This window comes from Micropterus salmoides, unplaced genomic scaffold, assembly GCF_014851395.1.
Source record: "Micropterus salmoides isolate LMB-PRFRI ecotype aquatic unplaced genomic scaffold, ASM1485139v1 Ms_hic_scaffold_2, whole genome shotgun sequence".
NCBI classification, from domain to species: Eukaryota; Metazoa; Chordata; class Actinopteri; order Centrarchiformes; family Centrarchidae; genus Micropterus; species Micropterus salmoides.
In genome coordinates this window covers 37,446,752-37,464,549 of record NW_024041150.1, presented here as the reverse complement: position 1 = coordinate 37,464,549, position 17,798 = coordinate 37,446,752, and the positions used below count along the sequence as shown (strand labels likewise).

Here is a 17,798-nt window from a genome sequence, read left to right as displayed (position 1 = left end):
GAGGTAAAGAGCTTTTCCTAGTGAGCTGTGGAGAGTCAGATCCACCCAGTGATGTGTAGCTGGCTCGCTTGTTGGAAAGAAAGTTGTTACCTAAGCAAAACATATTAGATTTTTATTTCTGTAATCACAGCTGCAAAAAGTCCAGTTTGAAACTGTAAGAGAAAATATTAAGGGGAAGCTGCACCCCCACTTATACCTTTAACTTTGTGCTCAACAAGAGTCAGTGTTAAAAGGGCGTTTTGTAAATGTCCTTATGATTGCTTTCTTTTTTAAATTACGCACGCATATAACATATTTTGAGGTCTCCTGATCTTATTCTTCTTCATTGATTTTAATGTTCTGTTTGTGGTTATGAAGGTGTACACAGAAAGAAAAACATTTTGGTAATCCAATTTGACAATTCATGCGCAGAACTAATCGTTAGTAAGAAACAACATCTAACTTATTTTTCTAAAGTTTGGGGCAAAATAATATTACAAAGTGTTACGGTGTTGTCTCTGTAGCTATATGAAAAGTGCAATGAGATACAAGGTCATTTGTTCGTCATATTACAACACGGTTGTAAAATGAAATGCTATTTGTAGTTTTACTACACAGCAGACAATATTGGCCTACAAATTTGATGAAATGGTAACTACATTGGTTATTGTTCTGGGTGTATATGTGTATGTATGTAGTCCTATATAAATAGCCTTAAAGCCTAGCTTTATTTTATATATTACCGTATTTTAATATATATTTAATTATCTGTTAGTAATTTCTGTGTGTGAAGCACAAAGAAGGGAGAACAAACTTTCTTTTCTTATACAACTTTGAGTTGTATTATGATAATTATTTGTATTATGAACTATGAACTATACATTGATGCATATAGCAGTACTGAAGATGAAGATGAATTTGAATTGTATAAATATTATATAAACTATGTAAATAAAATTGAATTAAAGAAAAGCTAATGGTTTGAAAATGCACTTGGTTTATCTGGGGGATTTTCTGCGTGCAACCTATAAATAATTTAGTTATTGTGTCAGTTTGGTGTCTTCCTGGTTCAGAATATATAAATTCATAAATGCCCTCTTTTTATATCATTCAGGCCTAAATAAAGCCTTTTACAGCTTATTAACGCTGGTCTTAAACTCACCTGCGTGTAAAAACAACAAACGCAACGCAACGCAACGCCTACACTTTACAGCGTCACGCTGTGACGTAACGTTCTAGCTCTCTCTGCGTGGAGCGTGGCGGGAGGCGTTACCAGGGCAACGCTGTGGGGCGACTGCACGGAGTCGTCTCCGGTGGCAGCAAACGCTACTCCAGTGTTTACGTTGCTCACGGAGGCGATTTAAGCCATAAAGGAGTTCCCCTGTAAGGTTAGTGAGTAAACTATAGAGCACGTTTCAGCGGACATTGTTGTTGTTGTTGTTGTTCTGTTGTAACTTACCTCTCTAATATTTAACCGTCTTTTTATCTTTATCATAGAGGCTTACAACGTGCCTCTAATAGCCTATTATGTAAGTTAAGTGATGGAGGAAGGATGCAAGTAGCCTACTCTAGTAAAAGTAGTTAATATACTTCTAATAATAGCACTGTAGAAAAGCAAGTACAATTAGCTAATAAACTTATAATAGAAACACTGTAGAAATAGCCTACAAGTTGCCTACCACACTGAACATGTTACTTAAGTAAAAGTATGTAAGTAGCCTAAAATATAACAAAATGATTTTTAAAATATAGTGCAGAAAAATGAAAGTGTTAATAGGCCTGATGAGATTATTATTGTTCATGAAATAATGTAAAATCTGAATTTCTTTTTAGCTGGTTGGCCTTATTTTGAACTATCAGACTATAACCAATGTTTATTTTCATCATGGATTAATCTGCTGATTATTTTCTCCAAACCTCAGCATTGTTAACAATACCAACATTAAAGTTATTAAAAGCAAATCATCACATCTGCGAAACCTGAACCATGAAATGTTTTTACATGAAAAATGACAAATGGTTATCAAAATACTTGCTAATCAATTTTCTGCCGATCGACTAGTTGATTAATTGTTTCAGTTGTACTGGTTTAAACTGTTATGTAGTTAAATTTATAGCAAAACATAGAAGCTTTTCAAATGGTTTGTGCACATGGAAGTGTTAAAAAAACAACAACAATGAACTCATTGGCCAGCTACAACAGTAATGTATTTGTAAATAACGATCTTACTTAAATTATGGACCTGAATATATCCTCCACAGTAGAATTTCGATACATTATAAATAATTATATTATACATTTATCTCTTGCGTTCTTCTTCTCTTACTCACTGTAATATCGTGTTTATTTCAAATAATTTTTTTCTAGTTCTTTATTTTTCTGCTTTCTTTCTAAAATGCTTCATCATTTTATTTAGGCTATAGCTAATTGTTTTTTGTTACTTTTACTTCTCTTTGTTCTTTCTTGTTGTCTTTGTTTTAATATTTATTCATTTTTACTTTCTAAAGGCTGTGTTTGCTTGGGTGATGGTTAAATCAGAGCTACTGTACAATTTAAAGTAGATACTCACATATTAGCGTCAATAAAAGATTAGTAAAATGTAATTTTGAGTGACATTGTGATGTTATAGCCTACATTTCTCTCTCTCCGGTTAGTAGAGTCTGATGGAGCGCTACGAGTCTCTGGGTTTGGTCGGGGAGGGCAGTTATGGCACCGTGCTGAAGTGCCGTCACCGAGACTCCGGCCGCCTTGTTGCCATCAAGAAGTTCATGGACTCGGACAATGACAAGACGGTGAAGAAGATCGCCCTGAGGGAGATCAAGCTGCTGAGGGTACCTGTCAATCAATCCATCAACCAATGAATCCAATGAGTCTCTGAGCATCGAGCTGTCAATATGAGTGAAACATGAGTGAAGCAAAACACAAAAGAAGCCTGTCAATCACAGTGACAAACAAACCCCCAATGACAAGAGTCATATTCTTACAATCACTTGACATCTTGACAGGAGAGGAAACATTGGAGGAAGACAAATTAACAGCAGAGACAAAAATATATCAACAAATATTAGCTATTGCAAGAAGGTGAATGTTTTAGTGAGTGTCAGCATCTTGAAAAAGGAGAGTAAAAAGCTGATTTAATATCAAGAAAATGGCCTTCATTTTCACTAGAGATGGACGGATGATGCAGTATTACAGATTTAATAATAATACGCAGACTTCATGGACTTTTGTTGCATTATTGTTCAAATCAAATAAAAAAAGCCCCAAAGCTTCATAAGGTTTCATCCTCCTTATCACTAGGGTGCCTTCAAGGTGTAGGCCAATTGGCGCTATGTAAACACTGTCTCCTATTTTCAACCAACCATCCAACTATTTTCATCCTGTTTACGTCCACCTTCAAATTCACACACATTTCTTGTGCTGTCATCTTTCCAACCATAAAGCAACTGCGTCATGACAACCTGGTGAACCTTCTTGAAGTGTGGAAGCGCCGCCGCCGCTGGCATCTGGTGTTTGAGTTTGTTGAGCGAACGCTTCTGGACGATTTGGAGCAAAACCCGAACGGATTGGACCTGAATACCAGCCGGCAGTATCTGTACCAGATCCTGAGGGCTGCTGCCTTCTGCCACCAGCAAAATGTAAGAACACCTGTGTGCGGTCTGTATTGGTTTAACCTAAAAGGGCCTACGAACCTAAGTGTACAACACAAAAGTTACTGGCTTGAACAAGGACTTAAAAGTGGTGTGTAAAAATTGCCACAGGTCCTTTTCTGGTGTTAAAATAAACATATGATAGAGTTTCACACAGGCCTGAAATTGCGACCTAAACCCGGCCTATACCCGTCTTTTAGACCTGAGTCGGCTGAGTCCAGCTAGTGCCACAATTTAAAGGAAGAGTCTGACCCGAGACCTGAAAGTGTATTTTTACTTTATGTCATCATTAGCTGAGCTGGTCAATTCTACATGTTGGCAAAACAATCGCATCCCCTTTTTTCTACTAAGCATTGCATGTCTTTGACATCTATTTGCAAAACAGGAAACATGGACAAAGGCTATTGGCACACTTGAAAAGAGAAAGAGACATCCCATTCAATTTTAAATAAGCAAACCCACACCAAGCCCAACATTTTATGCAACAAAACAGCCCAAAACCAACCCGAGACTGCTTTTTTCAGGACCCGTCTGGCTCAGGGCAGGCAGCAACAGGCCAGATATTTGAAAAATAAGTTGTTTTACATTCCCAGGACCTTCTAGTCATCCACTGTGAATAGCTTGAAAGGACATAAACATGAACGCCCCCTTTTCTATTTTACCATAAAGTTGTGCTGGAACTAGCTTCTACAACCTACATTATCTAGTGGGTTATCGGACAGTGACAGTTAGCTAGGCAGATGCTATGGTTATCTCGCCAGCACACGCTTAATCAGAGGGATTACTGGTGAAATGATCAGTCAGAAAGGAATGAACCACATCTTAGAGCAAGGATTACAACATTTTCCTGCGTTTTTGTTCCTTTTTTCCTTCGTAGATCATCCACCGTGACATCAAACCGGAGAACATACTTATTTCTCAGGGGGGCGTGGTTAAGCTGTGTGACTTTGGCTTTGCCCGGACCATGACATCGCCCGCTGAGGGGGGGGTCTACACTGACTATGTGGCCACTCGCTGGTACAGAGCCCCTGAACTGCTGGTGGGAGACACCAAGTATAGCAAGTAGGTGTTAGTGTACACCTGAGGATGTTAGCTCTAGTTTTTCTGTTGATACAAATGTTAACAAGTGTGTGTTTGTTTGTGTGTGTGTGTGTGTGTGTGTGTGTGTGTGTGTGTGTGTGTGTGTGTGTAGACCAGTAGATGTGTGGGCTGTTGGTTGTCTGTTAATAGAGATGTTAACAGGTCAGCCTCTGTTTCCCGGAGACTCCGACCTTGACCAGATATACCACATCGTCAGGTGCTTCGGTAAGCACATATGTTAAATAAAAATATGCTAAATCTTTTAACTCTCTCAACAGTTGTACTGTTTTAAGTTCTTCTTATTTCTGTTACAGGCAACCTAACAGCTCATCACCAGGAGTTGTTCTACAGGAATCCCGTCTTTTCTGGAGTCAGACTGCCAGAATATTTTGGCAGAGTCCGACTGGAGCAGCGCTTCCCTACAATCACACCCACAGCACTGGACCTGGCACAGGTACAATTGAGTTTGTTTAATTCTCTTAAATGTCACAATACTATATATACAATACATTTTACATGATCAAATAGGTTACATAAACTTGGCTTTAGCTTTTGTCCAGTGCCTTCCCCTCCATAGCAACAAAAGTTAGAAAATTAAATGCAGGGGTGCTTTTAAAGCCTTAAGTTTGCCATCTTTGAGTAGCCACAGGCAGAAAATCTAAATTTGGACAACAAAGAGGAGCCTGTGTGGAGCTGAAATTAGATGTTTTAGTTATCTTTACTAGGACAATAGGACAGTAGCATACCTTGAACAGTTGATGAGCGTCATCCGAAGAAGCCTCTAGTGTGTCGGTTTACATAGAAAACAATGGGTGCAGGTGTTATGGTGTGCATCATGTGGCACTGCTGTGTTTTTCCTGTTGGTCTCTTTATACCTATACAGTGATTCTTAAAATGTGTGTTCCATTTGAACTGACTTGTGGTAGGTATATCAGAATCAGTGATACCTTTCTGTTGTTTCTTTCAGAGCTGTCTCCAGATGGATCCAGAAAGACGAGCTCAGTGTTCAGAACTGCTAGAACATCCTCTGTTCACGCAAGACTCTTTCCACATTAGGTATGTCTGCATGTTGTATCTAAGAACTTGTTGGTTTTCTCATGGCATTTTAGATACATCACCTTGTCTTCTAGTTGTACTGGTTGTTGTATGCTGGTGCACCTTGAAATATATGTTTGCCAAACTTTGCTTATGGTAACCATTATTGAGCAGTAGGGATGCTAGGAAACAAACCATCAACCTTTTAGCCTCAGAAATCAGGTGACAGACTTGTTTCATCAATCTCTGTATCCATACAGGGTTTTGGACGAGCTGAATGCCAAAATCCAAAAGGACCACAGAGAAAACTCTACCCTTCCTAAAATAGCAAAAAACCCAAGACGAGAAAAGGATGAAGGGGATGAGAAGAACTGGAGAGGCAAATACAAGAAACAATCTGAAGACATAGATGTGAAAGTCAGCAAAGAAAAGGTGCGGAAGGGAGAAGAGAAGGTGGAGAAAACAAAAGGAAAGCAATCTTCAAAGCCATCTAAAACCATTAGAAATACCTCAGAACCTTTCATGTCCACCAAACAATCCAAAACATTAGGCGTGAAGATCATCGAAAATGCAGCAAAAACGACTGTGGCCATGAAAAGTAAACTGGGGAAACCCACTGGTGCAGAGCTGAGAAAGGAAGCTGATATTTCGAGACCAACTAAGATTGTAGCTTCTGATTCATCAGAAGGAGCAGATCAGAAGGAAAATTACACAGTGGTAGCAAAACCTAAACATGAGAAAGCTGCTTCTCCAGAGCCAAGGCAAGACAATTTGAAAGCTACAAAGAATACAACCACGGACACAGTGCAAAGAGGGACCTCTGAAAGTTCAAAAGTCTTACCCTCAGATCCCAGTCCATCTAAGACTACCTCAAACTGTGGCTCAAAAATGACCACAAGCAACACATCTTTGTCCACCAGCCCTTCAAAGACTCTTATTTCGGAGTTTTTAACGCGGTCCTCCACAGTTTTTATTGAAGCCAGTCCTGACCACAGCCCTACAACGCTACCTAAAGGAACATTAAATTCAAAGTTATCCAAAACTGACTCATCTTCAGATACTACTACTACCACAAATCACCCCACATTTGTACCCAACAAAGCTTTGAAGGTCCTTTCAACAGACAGGGAACTTAAAGAATTATTGATTGCAACCAAAAATCAGCAGGATAGTTGCAGTAATACTTCAAACAAGGACATCAGTGATGATTATGAGTCCATGAAGATGAGCCAAGCAACCAAAACAGCTGAAAACCACATTGAGATATCTAATGGTTCAAGTCGATATTACAAGGGGGATCCTGACTCTTCCGAGCCGTCCAGAGTCCATCAGCAGAGCACTTCCAAATCCAAGATCACAACTGAATCCAGAACATCTTTAACCTCCATACCAAATGAAATCCCTATTACCAACACGTCACTATGGACCACTATACCCAAAACACTGAACGTCTCAGACAAAGAGAACAGAGAGGATTTAGCATTTTCTGTGTCCATCAGTGCAACAACCAAGTCTTTTGTAAATCAAATCTCCAAGGTTTCTAGAAACTCAACTACTGAGCAGAAGAACGACAGCAGTGAAGGTGAACCAAACACAACATCCTTAAAACTCCTTCGCTCCAAATCTTTCATCGGAGAACCTAACACAAAGCTTGGTTCGTTAAACAACCACACAAAGTCCACCGCAACAATGGCCCTGAAGAGTACAGAAGCAGGGAAGAAAAGAGACGATTCAGTAAGGAATGACACAACAAATATAAACACAATCTCAGATTCTACTTCCTTTACCTCTACAGTGACTACGGACCAAAGAGCTTTGACAAGAAGCTCCGTCTTTCACAACGTGGACAGCGCAGATGTTGATACATTTGATTTCAGTGTATCCCATTCCTCTCCAGTACCTCCTGCTCCTCTTCCTCCATCCTCCACACCCCTCATCCCCTCCTTTTCTTTCATCAGTACCAACAGCCCAGTCTCCAGTGATCGCCTTACCCTGGGGGCGGGTTTCCATCCTGGGACCAACAGCTTTAGGTACTTATTAAGTTCTCACAGTGCAGTGCAATAGAGTACCTGAGATTCATTTAAGCCTAAGTGCAACCAAAGCCAAAAAGCTAACAACAGTTTTGATGTATAAATCAATACTAATTCACCACTTTGCCCTTGATGTGAGAAGACCAGAGAACAAGTCTAAAACACTTGCCACAATGTTTGCCAAATGGCTATATCCTCTGCTTGATAATCAGACGGACTTGGCATTTTGTTTGCTTTATTCAGTCTGACAGCATGTTCAGGTTATCCGATTTTGTTTGTTTGACTGGCTGAGGTAGAAGTTACAAAGAGCAGTTTCATTCTGAAAGCTGTGCTGATCTCATTCATCTTTGTCACTATTTTGTGGCCATTTTGCTGTTGCTATTTTGCATAGGTGTAGCTAAGTAGCTAGCTAGTAGCTTGGACAGTTGTCTTCCCATTGGGGAAACCGCTGCCAATGATTATAACACAGGACCTTTTTGATTTGCTTAAGAAAACTTAGATATGTTCAGTGATTCAGAGGTCTTGAGCCAGGCTGTTAATTCTCAAAGAACAGCAGCTGTTAAAACTTCTCCTTTACATAGTTTACTTTTTAGATTTTCCATGATTAACCATCAAACAAACAGACAGATCAGCTAGCTAAGGCTAGCTAGTATAATTTGTAAACTCCTCCTGGTGTGCATCGCAATTCTCTATTGGCATTTTAACATGGGCAATAATGCTAACAGTAACTATTTGGTAAGTTTCAATATTTAAGGGCCAAACCAGTACGTAGATAAACATATTCCTAAACTCTTTCTAAATTTGTTTTGTCTGTAAGGTTCCTCTTGAGGTTTAGAGCCAAACTACAAATTCATTGTGTAATTTGAAATGTGGTTAAATGTGTTTCACAGGTGTGTAGAGAAGCCAAGGCATCATGGTGGCATTTATAGTCGAATGACCCAGAAATCTCTGTCCAGTCACATCACAGGATCACTCACTGCACAGGTAACACAGTGTTTGCCGGTGTTTCACTTGTTTACAACCGAATCTCAATGTTCTCTTCCAAAGTTACGGTCTCTCCTTTCAGGTGCCTGAGAAAAGTCTGATTTGCGAGCGCTCCTTCCTGTCTGACCGCTTTGGTAACAACATTACAGCGACAAGGAAGAAGTCAGACATCCATTTCCCAGATTTAAGAAGCTCGACGCTGCCAGAGCTCAGAGGAAGAGAAAGTACGCACACCACACTATACACACACAACTACCAAAGTACCTGCATTTCAGCAAATGAAAAGAAAACGCATTAACACGCCATTAAGGTGGCAGGCTCTGTCTGGGCCAATCAAAAGCCAGTCTCATGGCTTATGTCTTACGTTAACTTTAGCTGTGCCCTTTTTGGGGGTTTAAAATGAAAAGAAAATCAGTGTTACAATTCCTCATAGTCTAGGTTTCTGTAAGATTTGACAAATGTTGTCTGACACTTCAAAAAACAAATAATGAAAATATTTTATTGCTCAATGCATTTTGCATAAAATTAACCCAATAACCTTTCATGACTTCAGGGTCTCTGAAGCAATGGCAAGCATAGTTTTTTTATATAGTTCATGTGCCCAACATCAGTGGCATTTCAGATATCATAAACCGGACTATTTGTTGTAGTTTATTCATACAAATCAAGAACTGTTAAACTGTTAGAACAAATAAAGCGATAATTCATCCGATGTTTTCTCAGGCAAACACAACAAAGGTGCTTCGAAGGATCAGAGGAAAGACAAACACCCAGATTTCTCCAATCCAACGTCAGAATCAGCCGAGTAGGACAGTGCTGATGCATAAACACTGTAGGAAAAAATTATTCCCCTTTTCTTTAATATTATGGAATTTTAACATGTTGATCTCATTTCTACTTTCAACATGAGACAAGTCTGACTTGAATGCTGTCAGATTTAACGTAAAGCCTTCAGCAGTCAGTGTCATCTCTGTATTTTCAATGTTCACTCATGCCAACTGTTGAATAAAGTTATTTCCTGTAGTAGAATTTGCTCGTTAAATTATGAAACTGATCATCACAGTGGTCATTAATCAAAGCTTTGAGGGCAGAATAAGTTTTAAAATCCGTCAGAAGTGGGTGAATATATCTAACTACATTTACTCAAGTACAAATCTGAGGTACATGTACTTCACTAAATTGATTTTGTAGTTATAGTTACTTAGTTCTTAATATTATTGCACACAAAACACACAAGGAGCTTCTAAAAAATGTTGTATATCAAACTATTTAATTATTAACAGTATGTACAAGTGCAGCTGAACCCATTTGTTGATTAACTGATTAGTCAATTGACTAAAAGTAAATTGGCAACTATTATGCTGTAAAAACATTTCATGTTTCCAGCTTCTGAAATGCGAGGATTTTCTGCTTTAAATGATTTTTAATTCATTTTGAGGTAAGGACTGCTGGTTGGACAAAACAAACATTTAATCGTGATGGCATTTATCACTAGTTTTAACAAAACAATCAATTAATTAATAGAGAAAAAGATTAATCCATAATGAACATAAATAAAAAATACACCTCTGTCCTGATGACATTTCATCAGCTTTATCACTGAAGCCAGCAATGTTACTGTATTTCATGTCTGAAAATAACAACACAACACAATAACAATAAACCTCATGTTAGCATTAGCGGTGGCTACATGTTGCTAATACATAGAACCACATATTCTATTTACACCTGGTCATTTTTCAAATGTTAAACCAAATAATTATGTAAATGCAGGAATAGGTCTTGAGTCAAAAAAGAGACGATGTATTAAAATCTTATAAACGAGTTAACCAAAAGGTCGTCAGGGTTCTTTTTATTATTTTACACCTTTTGAAGCAGCAAACAGGTCATTCATATGTGAATACTTTTTTAAATACTTGTTAAACAAACAGCACATGTTTTACGTGGTCATTATATAAATAAAGAACCTTTTTTTAAATTAAGATTGGTTGTGTTTGTGTTTATGGCAGCAGCTAAGCTAGTAGATATGAACTATCTTTTTGATATTAGCAACAACATACAAAATATTTACTGATATTACAACAGTGATGATGGTATCTACATTTAGCCTCTCATGCAGAACTACAGGCAACTAAATTTCATAATCTTGGCATTTGTGATGTTTTTTGAAGAAAACACCCTTTTAGAGAGGACATTTACGCATAATTAGACTAAAATGTATGTTTATCTGTGAAGAAACTGTCCACAAAACTGTCCACTTTCTTCCATCTGTGAGCGTAGTTTATGAACTAAACTGTAAACATGCCAAAAAGAAGATTTAAAATTGCATGGGATGATTTTAAGACTCGTCACTCGAGTCATCTGAAGAAAACAAACCTATTTTCCACCTGTTCGAGTACGTCCTTCTCACACTTTTGAACATCGTTGGAGCTGACTCGTCACTATCTGATGAACTGTAACCTCTGTTATTGGTCAGGAGGTAGTGGAGGAAGCTGACAGCAGAGTTAGAGTGGCTGTTAGTGATTGGTCCTGCCGGAGCTGGCTGTGGCTTGATTGGTGCTACAGTGTTTGGCTTCTTCGTTGTGGCCACCACCTGCTGGAAAATTATAGACAAGAGGTTAAAGTTTATCTGTGTGGCACATTTCAAGCACAGAGTTAATGCAAATCCAACAAGTCCTACAACCTTAACGTATCGTTGGTTTTCTGGTGAGGACAGTCTCTTCAGACAAAGACTACTACCTCCAAAACTGATTATGTTCCCATCAGCCTCAGCTGTATTTTCTGTTTAGTGCTAATTAGCAAATGTTAGCATGCTAATACGACAAACTAACACTTTGAATTTTGTAAACATTAAACCTGCTAAATTTGGTAGCAGTATCATTCTGAGCATGTTAGTATGCTGATGTTAGCATTTGGCTCCAAGTACAGCCTCACAGAGCCACTCTGGATGTAGACTCTTAGGCTTTGTCTCAATTTGTGCACTTCCATATTTACTATTTTCAGCACATGAGTAGCGTTCAAACTGACAAGTATGGCAAAATACAGTGCACTATGAGTGCTTAAATGGTTCCACTGGTGACAAATTTACATGTACTTGTTTTTGTAAGTGCATGTTATACGTTTAAGTACATCATCCTGGACACAAACAAAAATCACATACTAATACCGAGCACATAACCTTTTCAGAAGCTAGCTGGTTAGCATTGAGGAGCTTTGGGTTGTTGGTGACTTTGAAGGACTTTTTAAGGTTTTCATTAAAAACTAATTTGCTCTTTTATAACAAAACAAATGAGCATTTTTCATTAATCCAAAACTACATTTAAAAGCGACTCGGAGTCCCTTCATGATGAAATTACCTTCCTGGTGATGGGTGCGGTGGTGGTTGTGGTTGTTGTAGCTGCGGCAGTGGTGGTGGTGTCGGTGACAGAGAAAATCATGCAGGTGTCCACAGCAGAACCATCAACCTCTGGAAGATCAAAATCTGGTAGAGAGGAGAGAGACAGAGCTGATGGAGGGAAATCAGAAGCCTGCTAATTAATTTTCTGCACTTAAAAATGACCAACAACAGCTGTTAGTATCACTATATTTCACAGGTCTGTTCAAAGTCCTGTGTTAACAATAGAAATCATTATCTTCGGTGTTAAGAGCAGGGATTGTATTACCAAAATTACCGTAATGTAATTTAATACAGTTTCCTACAAATCAAATGAAAGAGGTGGCCGAGGTTACAACACTCAAATAGAAGCCAGTCGCACCAGGTCCTTACCAGTAACATAATGTAAGTGGTTGCTAAGTAGATATTTCCACATCACTAAACTAAAATGCGTTGCACCAGGTAAACAAGTTAGGTTTTTACTAACATTGATTAATTGCGGAGCCTGACCGATTTATCGGCCGATATTAGCTAATTACATTTAATCGGCATCAGCTGTTTATAACAGCAGATATATTAAAAAAGCAACATACAGTCAGATCCTTCACTTATGTCATGGGTATTGCATAGTGATACTGGGCCTGTAAATTGAGCACAAACAAAGCTGCTTGGAGCAGCAGGTGGCGCACTTGAAGCAGTGGAAGAGAGAGTGTAAAAAAACAGCGGTACATTCAAACATGCTGGACTCATGATGGGACTCTAGCTGTGAAGATGACAAACAGCCACAGAGGGAAAGGTCTGAGGGACTGTGAGACAAGTTATATGACCAGGCGAGGGGAAGACCTGTGTTAACATCTGTGAGTGGTTTCAATGTTGGATAAATCTACGAGATTTGAAAGGAATGAAAACCGATGCTGAGGTTTCTCTGTTTCTGCTGGACAGGTGCGTAAAGTTAGCTTTGCTGTTCCTCATAAACGACAGGTTCACTGTTGCTGTCTTGTCTGTCTGTTTGTGATGATCCCAGCTGGGTAGCTTTGTTAGCTTTGCCTAAGCGGTCAGTGTGTGTGCGGTAGAGGAGGAATAAACGGAGCCCCGGTGAATAGAGAGAAACGGGTCAGCACCTTGTTCAGCAGTAAATGTACAGTAGAAGTTACAGAGGCTGGTGAATAAAGACTGCAGCTTCTCAGGACTAAAGCTCCTGTGTGTTGCTGCCAACTGTTGAACAAAGTGAAGGAGGTCAGCCCCAAAGTTAGCACTGACTTCAGCTCTGGAGATAAACAGTCGCTCCTTTGCTTCCCAACTCTTATCAGTCACTGTATGTTTGTATTTTCCAATAACGTTAACTCTCTAGTTTTTTTACTCTGTTGTGTTTTGGATGCAGCGTTTGTGTGCTTACACATATTGTTCGTTTTGATGATAATTGTAACTATTTCCTAAGTTCCTCTCGATTTTCCTACTGATAAATAAACTAGTCTCCATATCTTAGATTTAGGCTTAGAAAAGTAGTTTGCTTCCATACATATTTAAATAATGACAGGCTTGTTGTCACACCATCCACAGTGCTGCTAAAACATGCCCTCTTATTGAGACAGCTGGATTCTGCATTCTGAGTAGGACTGGTTACCATGGCAGTGCGCGTTCATGAGTTTGTTTATCAACAAACTCTCTGCAGGATCGCATTAGTATCCCTTTAAATAATTATAATCACTTCTCATGAATAAATATTCTTTACAATCACGTAACGTTACAGCAGCTAACGCTGCCCGTTGCTAAATTAGCCACAAAGCTAATGCTGTGTTTACCAGTGGAGGAGCGCTAACGGTAATGAGCCGTTAAACTATAGTTTCTGACTTATTCTAAATATATCTGCCAGCTGCAGTTATAGTCTGCTTGTCTGAAATGATTAAACCAGAGCGCTCATGTAAAGTGAGCTGAACAAGAAAACACGGCTTCCTGTAGCTCAGGTTCTTTTTGTAGGTGTGAAACGCTGTAGTCAGAGCGTCATAACGTTAGTAAAATTAAATCTCAAAGCTGCAGGTCCTCCTTGTAGACAGTCATGTAGTATTAGAGGCATTAAACAGCAGGTCACTGGTGTTTAAGAAATGGTTTCTCTTTGTAAGCTTTGGTTAGAATTAAAGTGGTTTGGTAAAGGGATAAACTTGATGTGAATATGTTACATTGAAATTATGGCAGATTATGTGTAAAGTGAAATACACATGCTTATTTTATCTCACTCTCTGTTTACAGACGGCTGAAAAAGTTGCACCTTCCAGCAGAGAATATTTATTGATGTGCAATTGTTTACATATTGACTTTTTGGGACAGTAATCTATTTTATTAACATAATAAGTTTTATAGCCCACATACATACCAGCTTTTGGCCTATATATAATATCGGCCTGTCCTACGTATACAGTAAAGGGGGTTTACTGAGGTTTTCATTCTCAGAATCGAAATATCGGCTCATAAATTGGCTCCTTTTCACTATAATATCGGCATCGGCCCCCACAAACCCATATTGGTCGGGCTCTACCCAGAAGTAACTGCCAGGTGTAGCTGTAGCTAACACAGCCAACTGACCAAGCTAATGTTAGCTTGGTAACATATGACCCATTTAGAGTAAAAAGTAAAGCATAAAAGAAAAAATGCAGTTTAATAATGATGTCAACTAGGAAGATTTTAAATTACATTTCACAAAAAAAACAAAGCTGAACCTCAGATTAGAAAATGTTATGCCAACATCATTTTGCATTTTTCATCATCATTGCAAAAGCTCAACAAAGACTTTACTTCCTCAGGCAGTTTAAAAAATACCGGATCAAAGAAAATCATCTCCGATCCCTCACATCCTGCTCACCACCTCTTCCAGCTCCTTCCCTCAGCGAGGCGCTACAGGTCACTCTCCACCAAGACTAAACGCTTCACAAACAGCTTTTTTCCCCATAGCCATCACGACTCTGAACTCCTCTCTTTAGTTTAGTTGCCTTCTCATACACTACGCATTTACCAGTTACCCACTGGATTTTTTATCGTTACATGTTGTGAAGTGTATTGTCTATTTGTTGTTTGTAATGTATACACATGATGCAGAGCTTAAACATACTGTACCGAAAACCAATTCCACCAGTATTGTCATTTAGCTAATAAAACATCAACAACATAATCTAATTTAAAAAAAGTTGAATTGGATTGAAACACCACGCCCTTATGTTGTTGTCTTAAAACACCTAACCAATCAACCATAACATTTTTGATGACAACAAACATCAGTAAAGTAAAAATATCACATGCTTTGTGCTAACAGCTCCTCAAATGTGAGGAATTTTATCCAGATAATTTATGATTTGGCATTTGTTGTTGATACTTTATAGATGAAGCAATTAATGTTGATGGATTCATCATCTTACAGATGAAGATCTAAATAAGTTGTCCCTCTCTGTTTCCTCAACAGTAAACGTTTTACTTATCTGTAACAAGGTCAGCGGGTGCGTGTTTGTGTACATAAGGTGTCTGTGCTGCTATCTGATCTGTCAGTCTGTGTTGCATATTTCATGATGACAGGTCAAAGGTGTGTTTTTCTTTTGTCTTTTGTTTGTAGCAAAGCTACCATGAACACAACATGCTAAAAAGTAACCACACTGGCTCAGTTATGAATATAACAACTATATTTTTTAAACTTGCACTACAGAATAACAATGGGTTGTGATTTGGTAAAGATCTCTCCAGATTAAGATGAGTGTATATAATTTACTCACCGTGAGTGAAGTCGACGCTCTGACCTCTGAAGAGGAAGAGAAGGAAGCAGACAGACAGAGCTGTCAACCTGCAGGACATGATTACAAATGGAGAGAAGCAGGAAAGTAATAAAAAATAAAAGAACTAGAGAAGATCAAGGCAAGGAGACAGAGTAACAAGAGAAAGATGAAAGAAGCATTGAAGGACAGACTGAGGACTGACTGAAGAAGGTATGAGATGAGGAAGGTGATGGAGGATTAAAAAAGGGGAAGGAGTGGGAAGATGGATGCCGTCTAGACTGTAAAGTTTTGTCTGAGCAGATCTGACAAGGTTTGTGGTTCTGAGTTGCAACAGAGTTAATGCTCACTGCTTTGTTAAACTTTATTCATTAAGGGAAGGTTTACGTAGCAACATCAACCTCAGCGACGCCCTGCTTCACATTAACACAGCTGTTGTGTTCACTTGTGTGCTGTTTTACTGCAATTACACTTTCCACCTTTCTCGTAACTGTCTCAAGTTGTTTACGTTTATATTGGTTAAAGATTTACCACAATTCCTTCTTGACTTCATACGGAGACAGATCATCTGATAAAATGGCAACTGTCTTAGCCAGCCTCACCATCAAAAACAGACATATAGATTGATTATTATGACCAGTTTATTTATGACAGTGCTAACTACTAATTTAATTAACTTATTTTAATCCAAACCAAAATCTTTTTCTAAACCCAACCAAGTACTTTTGGTGGCTAAACCTTACCAAACTATGATTGTTTCACATGTTGAATGTCATATGACTTAGGTCATGTGTCCTTTTCCTAAGGACATATATGATGTTTTGGGGCACTTGACAATCATATTCAGTCTATATATAAGGACGTGTTGGTCTTAGCAGAATTTATTAGGTGTAGCTAGCTAGCTAATTACACTAATGTGCATTTGCTCTATGAGATTGTTGTCTCCAGCTGACTTTTAAAATAATAATCTTGTTAAAGGTGAACTTGAAGGCCACATATGATGCTGAGGCTAAAGCCAACATCGGCCCAGGTAAAAGTTTTCATCTTCACCAGCTGATGATACATGTAGAAGACATGGAAATAAAAAAAACACCTTTTTTCTGTTGGATCAGTGTGTTTGTCTGATGGAGTTTTTGAGTTTGACATGTCTCGTTGGGTTTGTTGAATTTAAAATGGCTGGTTTCTGGACCCAGTAACTCGAATCATGCCTGATTGAGTTGTGGGTAAAATAGGTCACCTTTAACACAATGCTGTCAATCTCCGAGACCAACCTTCAAATAAGGTATTAGCAAGCATGTGAGGAGCCTAGCTAAGACATTTTATGCAAAATAACATAATACAATTCAGCTTACAAAACGTTATGCGAAAAACTTAATTAGTATGATTGGACTGTAGCTGTTCATGAGAGGGAGTTAGTTGGGCAGCAAAACTGGAAAAGTTGCGCAACATCAATATCAAACCAACTTAACATAATTTTTTGTCCAGAGATATATAGTGTCAATCTGAAAGCCCCTAACAAAACCACAAATGTTAGTTTTCGTTAACAACTAATTTCAGATCTGTCGGCGCTCCTTAATGTTTTGTCATGAAACTCTTGATATCAGTGCTTGACTTGTTGTTGCATAACCACTGTACCTTAATTAACTTGAGTCAGTGAGCTGTTTGGAGTTGAAATAAAGCCACAGAGCCTGACAGGTTTGACTTTGTGCTTTAAATGCTTTTCACACCTTGACATCAGATGTTATTGAGAAAGACAAAGAGACTCCGTCACTTCTTCCACCTGGAGTTCCCCTGCCAGGTTTTTTTAATCCTGTTACAAGTTCCAGCCAAGAAGATTAGCGAAGCATTAAACCTCTTCAGCTTCATTTGATCTGTGGAAAGAGGATTTCCAAAATACGTCATGTTTATAATGTA

The 17,798-nt window shown here is 38.6% G+C and overlaps 1 protein-coding gene across 2 annotated transcripts; it reads left to right on the top strand.

Annotated features, from left to right (window-relative positions):
- The first annotated feature begins 1,263 nt into the window (after window positions 1–1,263).
- LOC119912987 (cyclin-dependent kinase-like 3) lies at window positions 1,264–9,788 on the top strand. Of its 2 annotated transcripts, XM_038732288.1 has the most exons (12): window positions 1,264–1,367; window positions 2,638–2,811; window positions 3,424–3,618; window positions 4,508–4,692; window positions 4,823–4,935; window positions 5,025–5,164; window positions 5,678–5,766; window positions 6,006–7,327; window positions 7,541–7,775; window positions 8,666–8,759; window positions 8,842–8,983; window positions 9,483–9,788. In XM_038732288.1, the coding sequence occupies exons 2-12, from the start codon at window positions 2,644–2,646 to the stop codon at window positions 9,566–9,568; spliced, it is 2,769 nt and encodes a 922-aa protein (XP_038588216.1). In that variant the 5' UTR covers window positions 1,264–1,367; window positions 2,638–2,643; the 3' UTR covers window positions 9,569–9,788. The 2 variants fall into 2 exon arrangements, with proteins under 2 accessions (XP_038588216.1, XP_038588215.1); XM_038732287.1 differs by having other exon boundaries at window positions 6,006–7,775.
- Window positions 9,789–17,798: the final 8,010 nt, after the last annotated feature.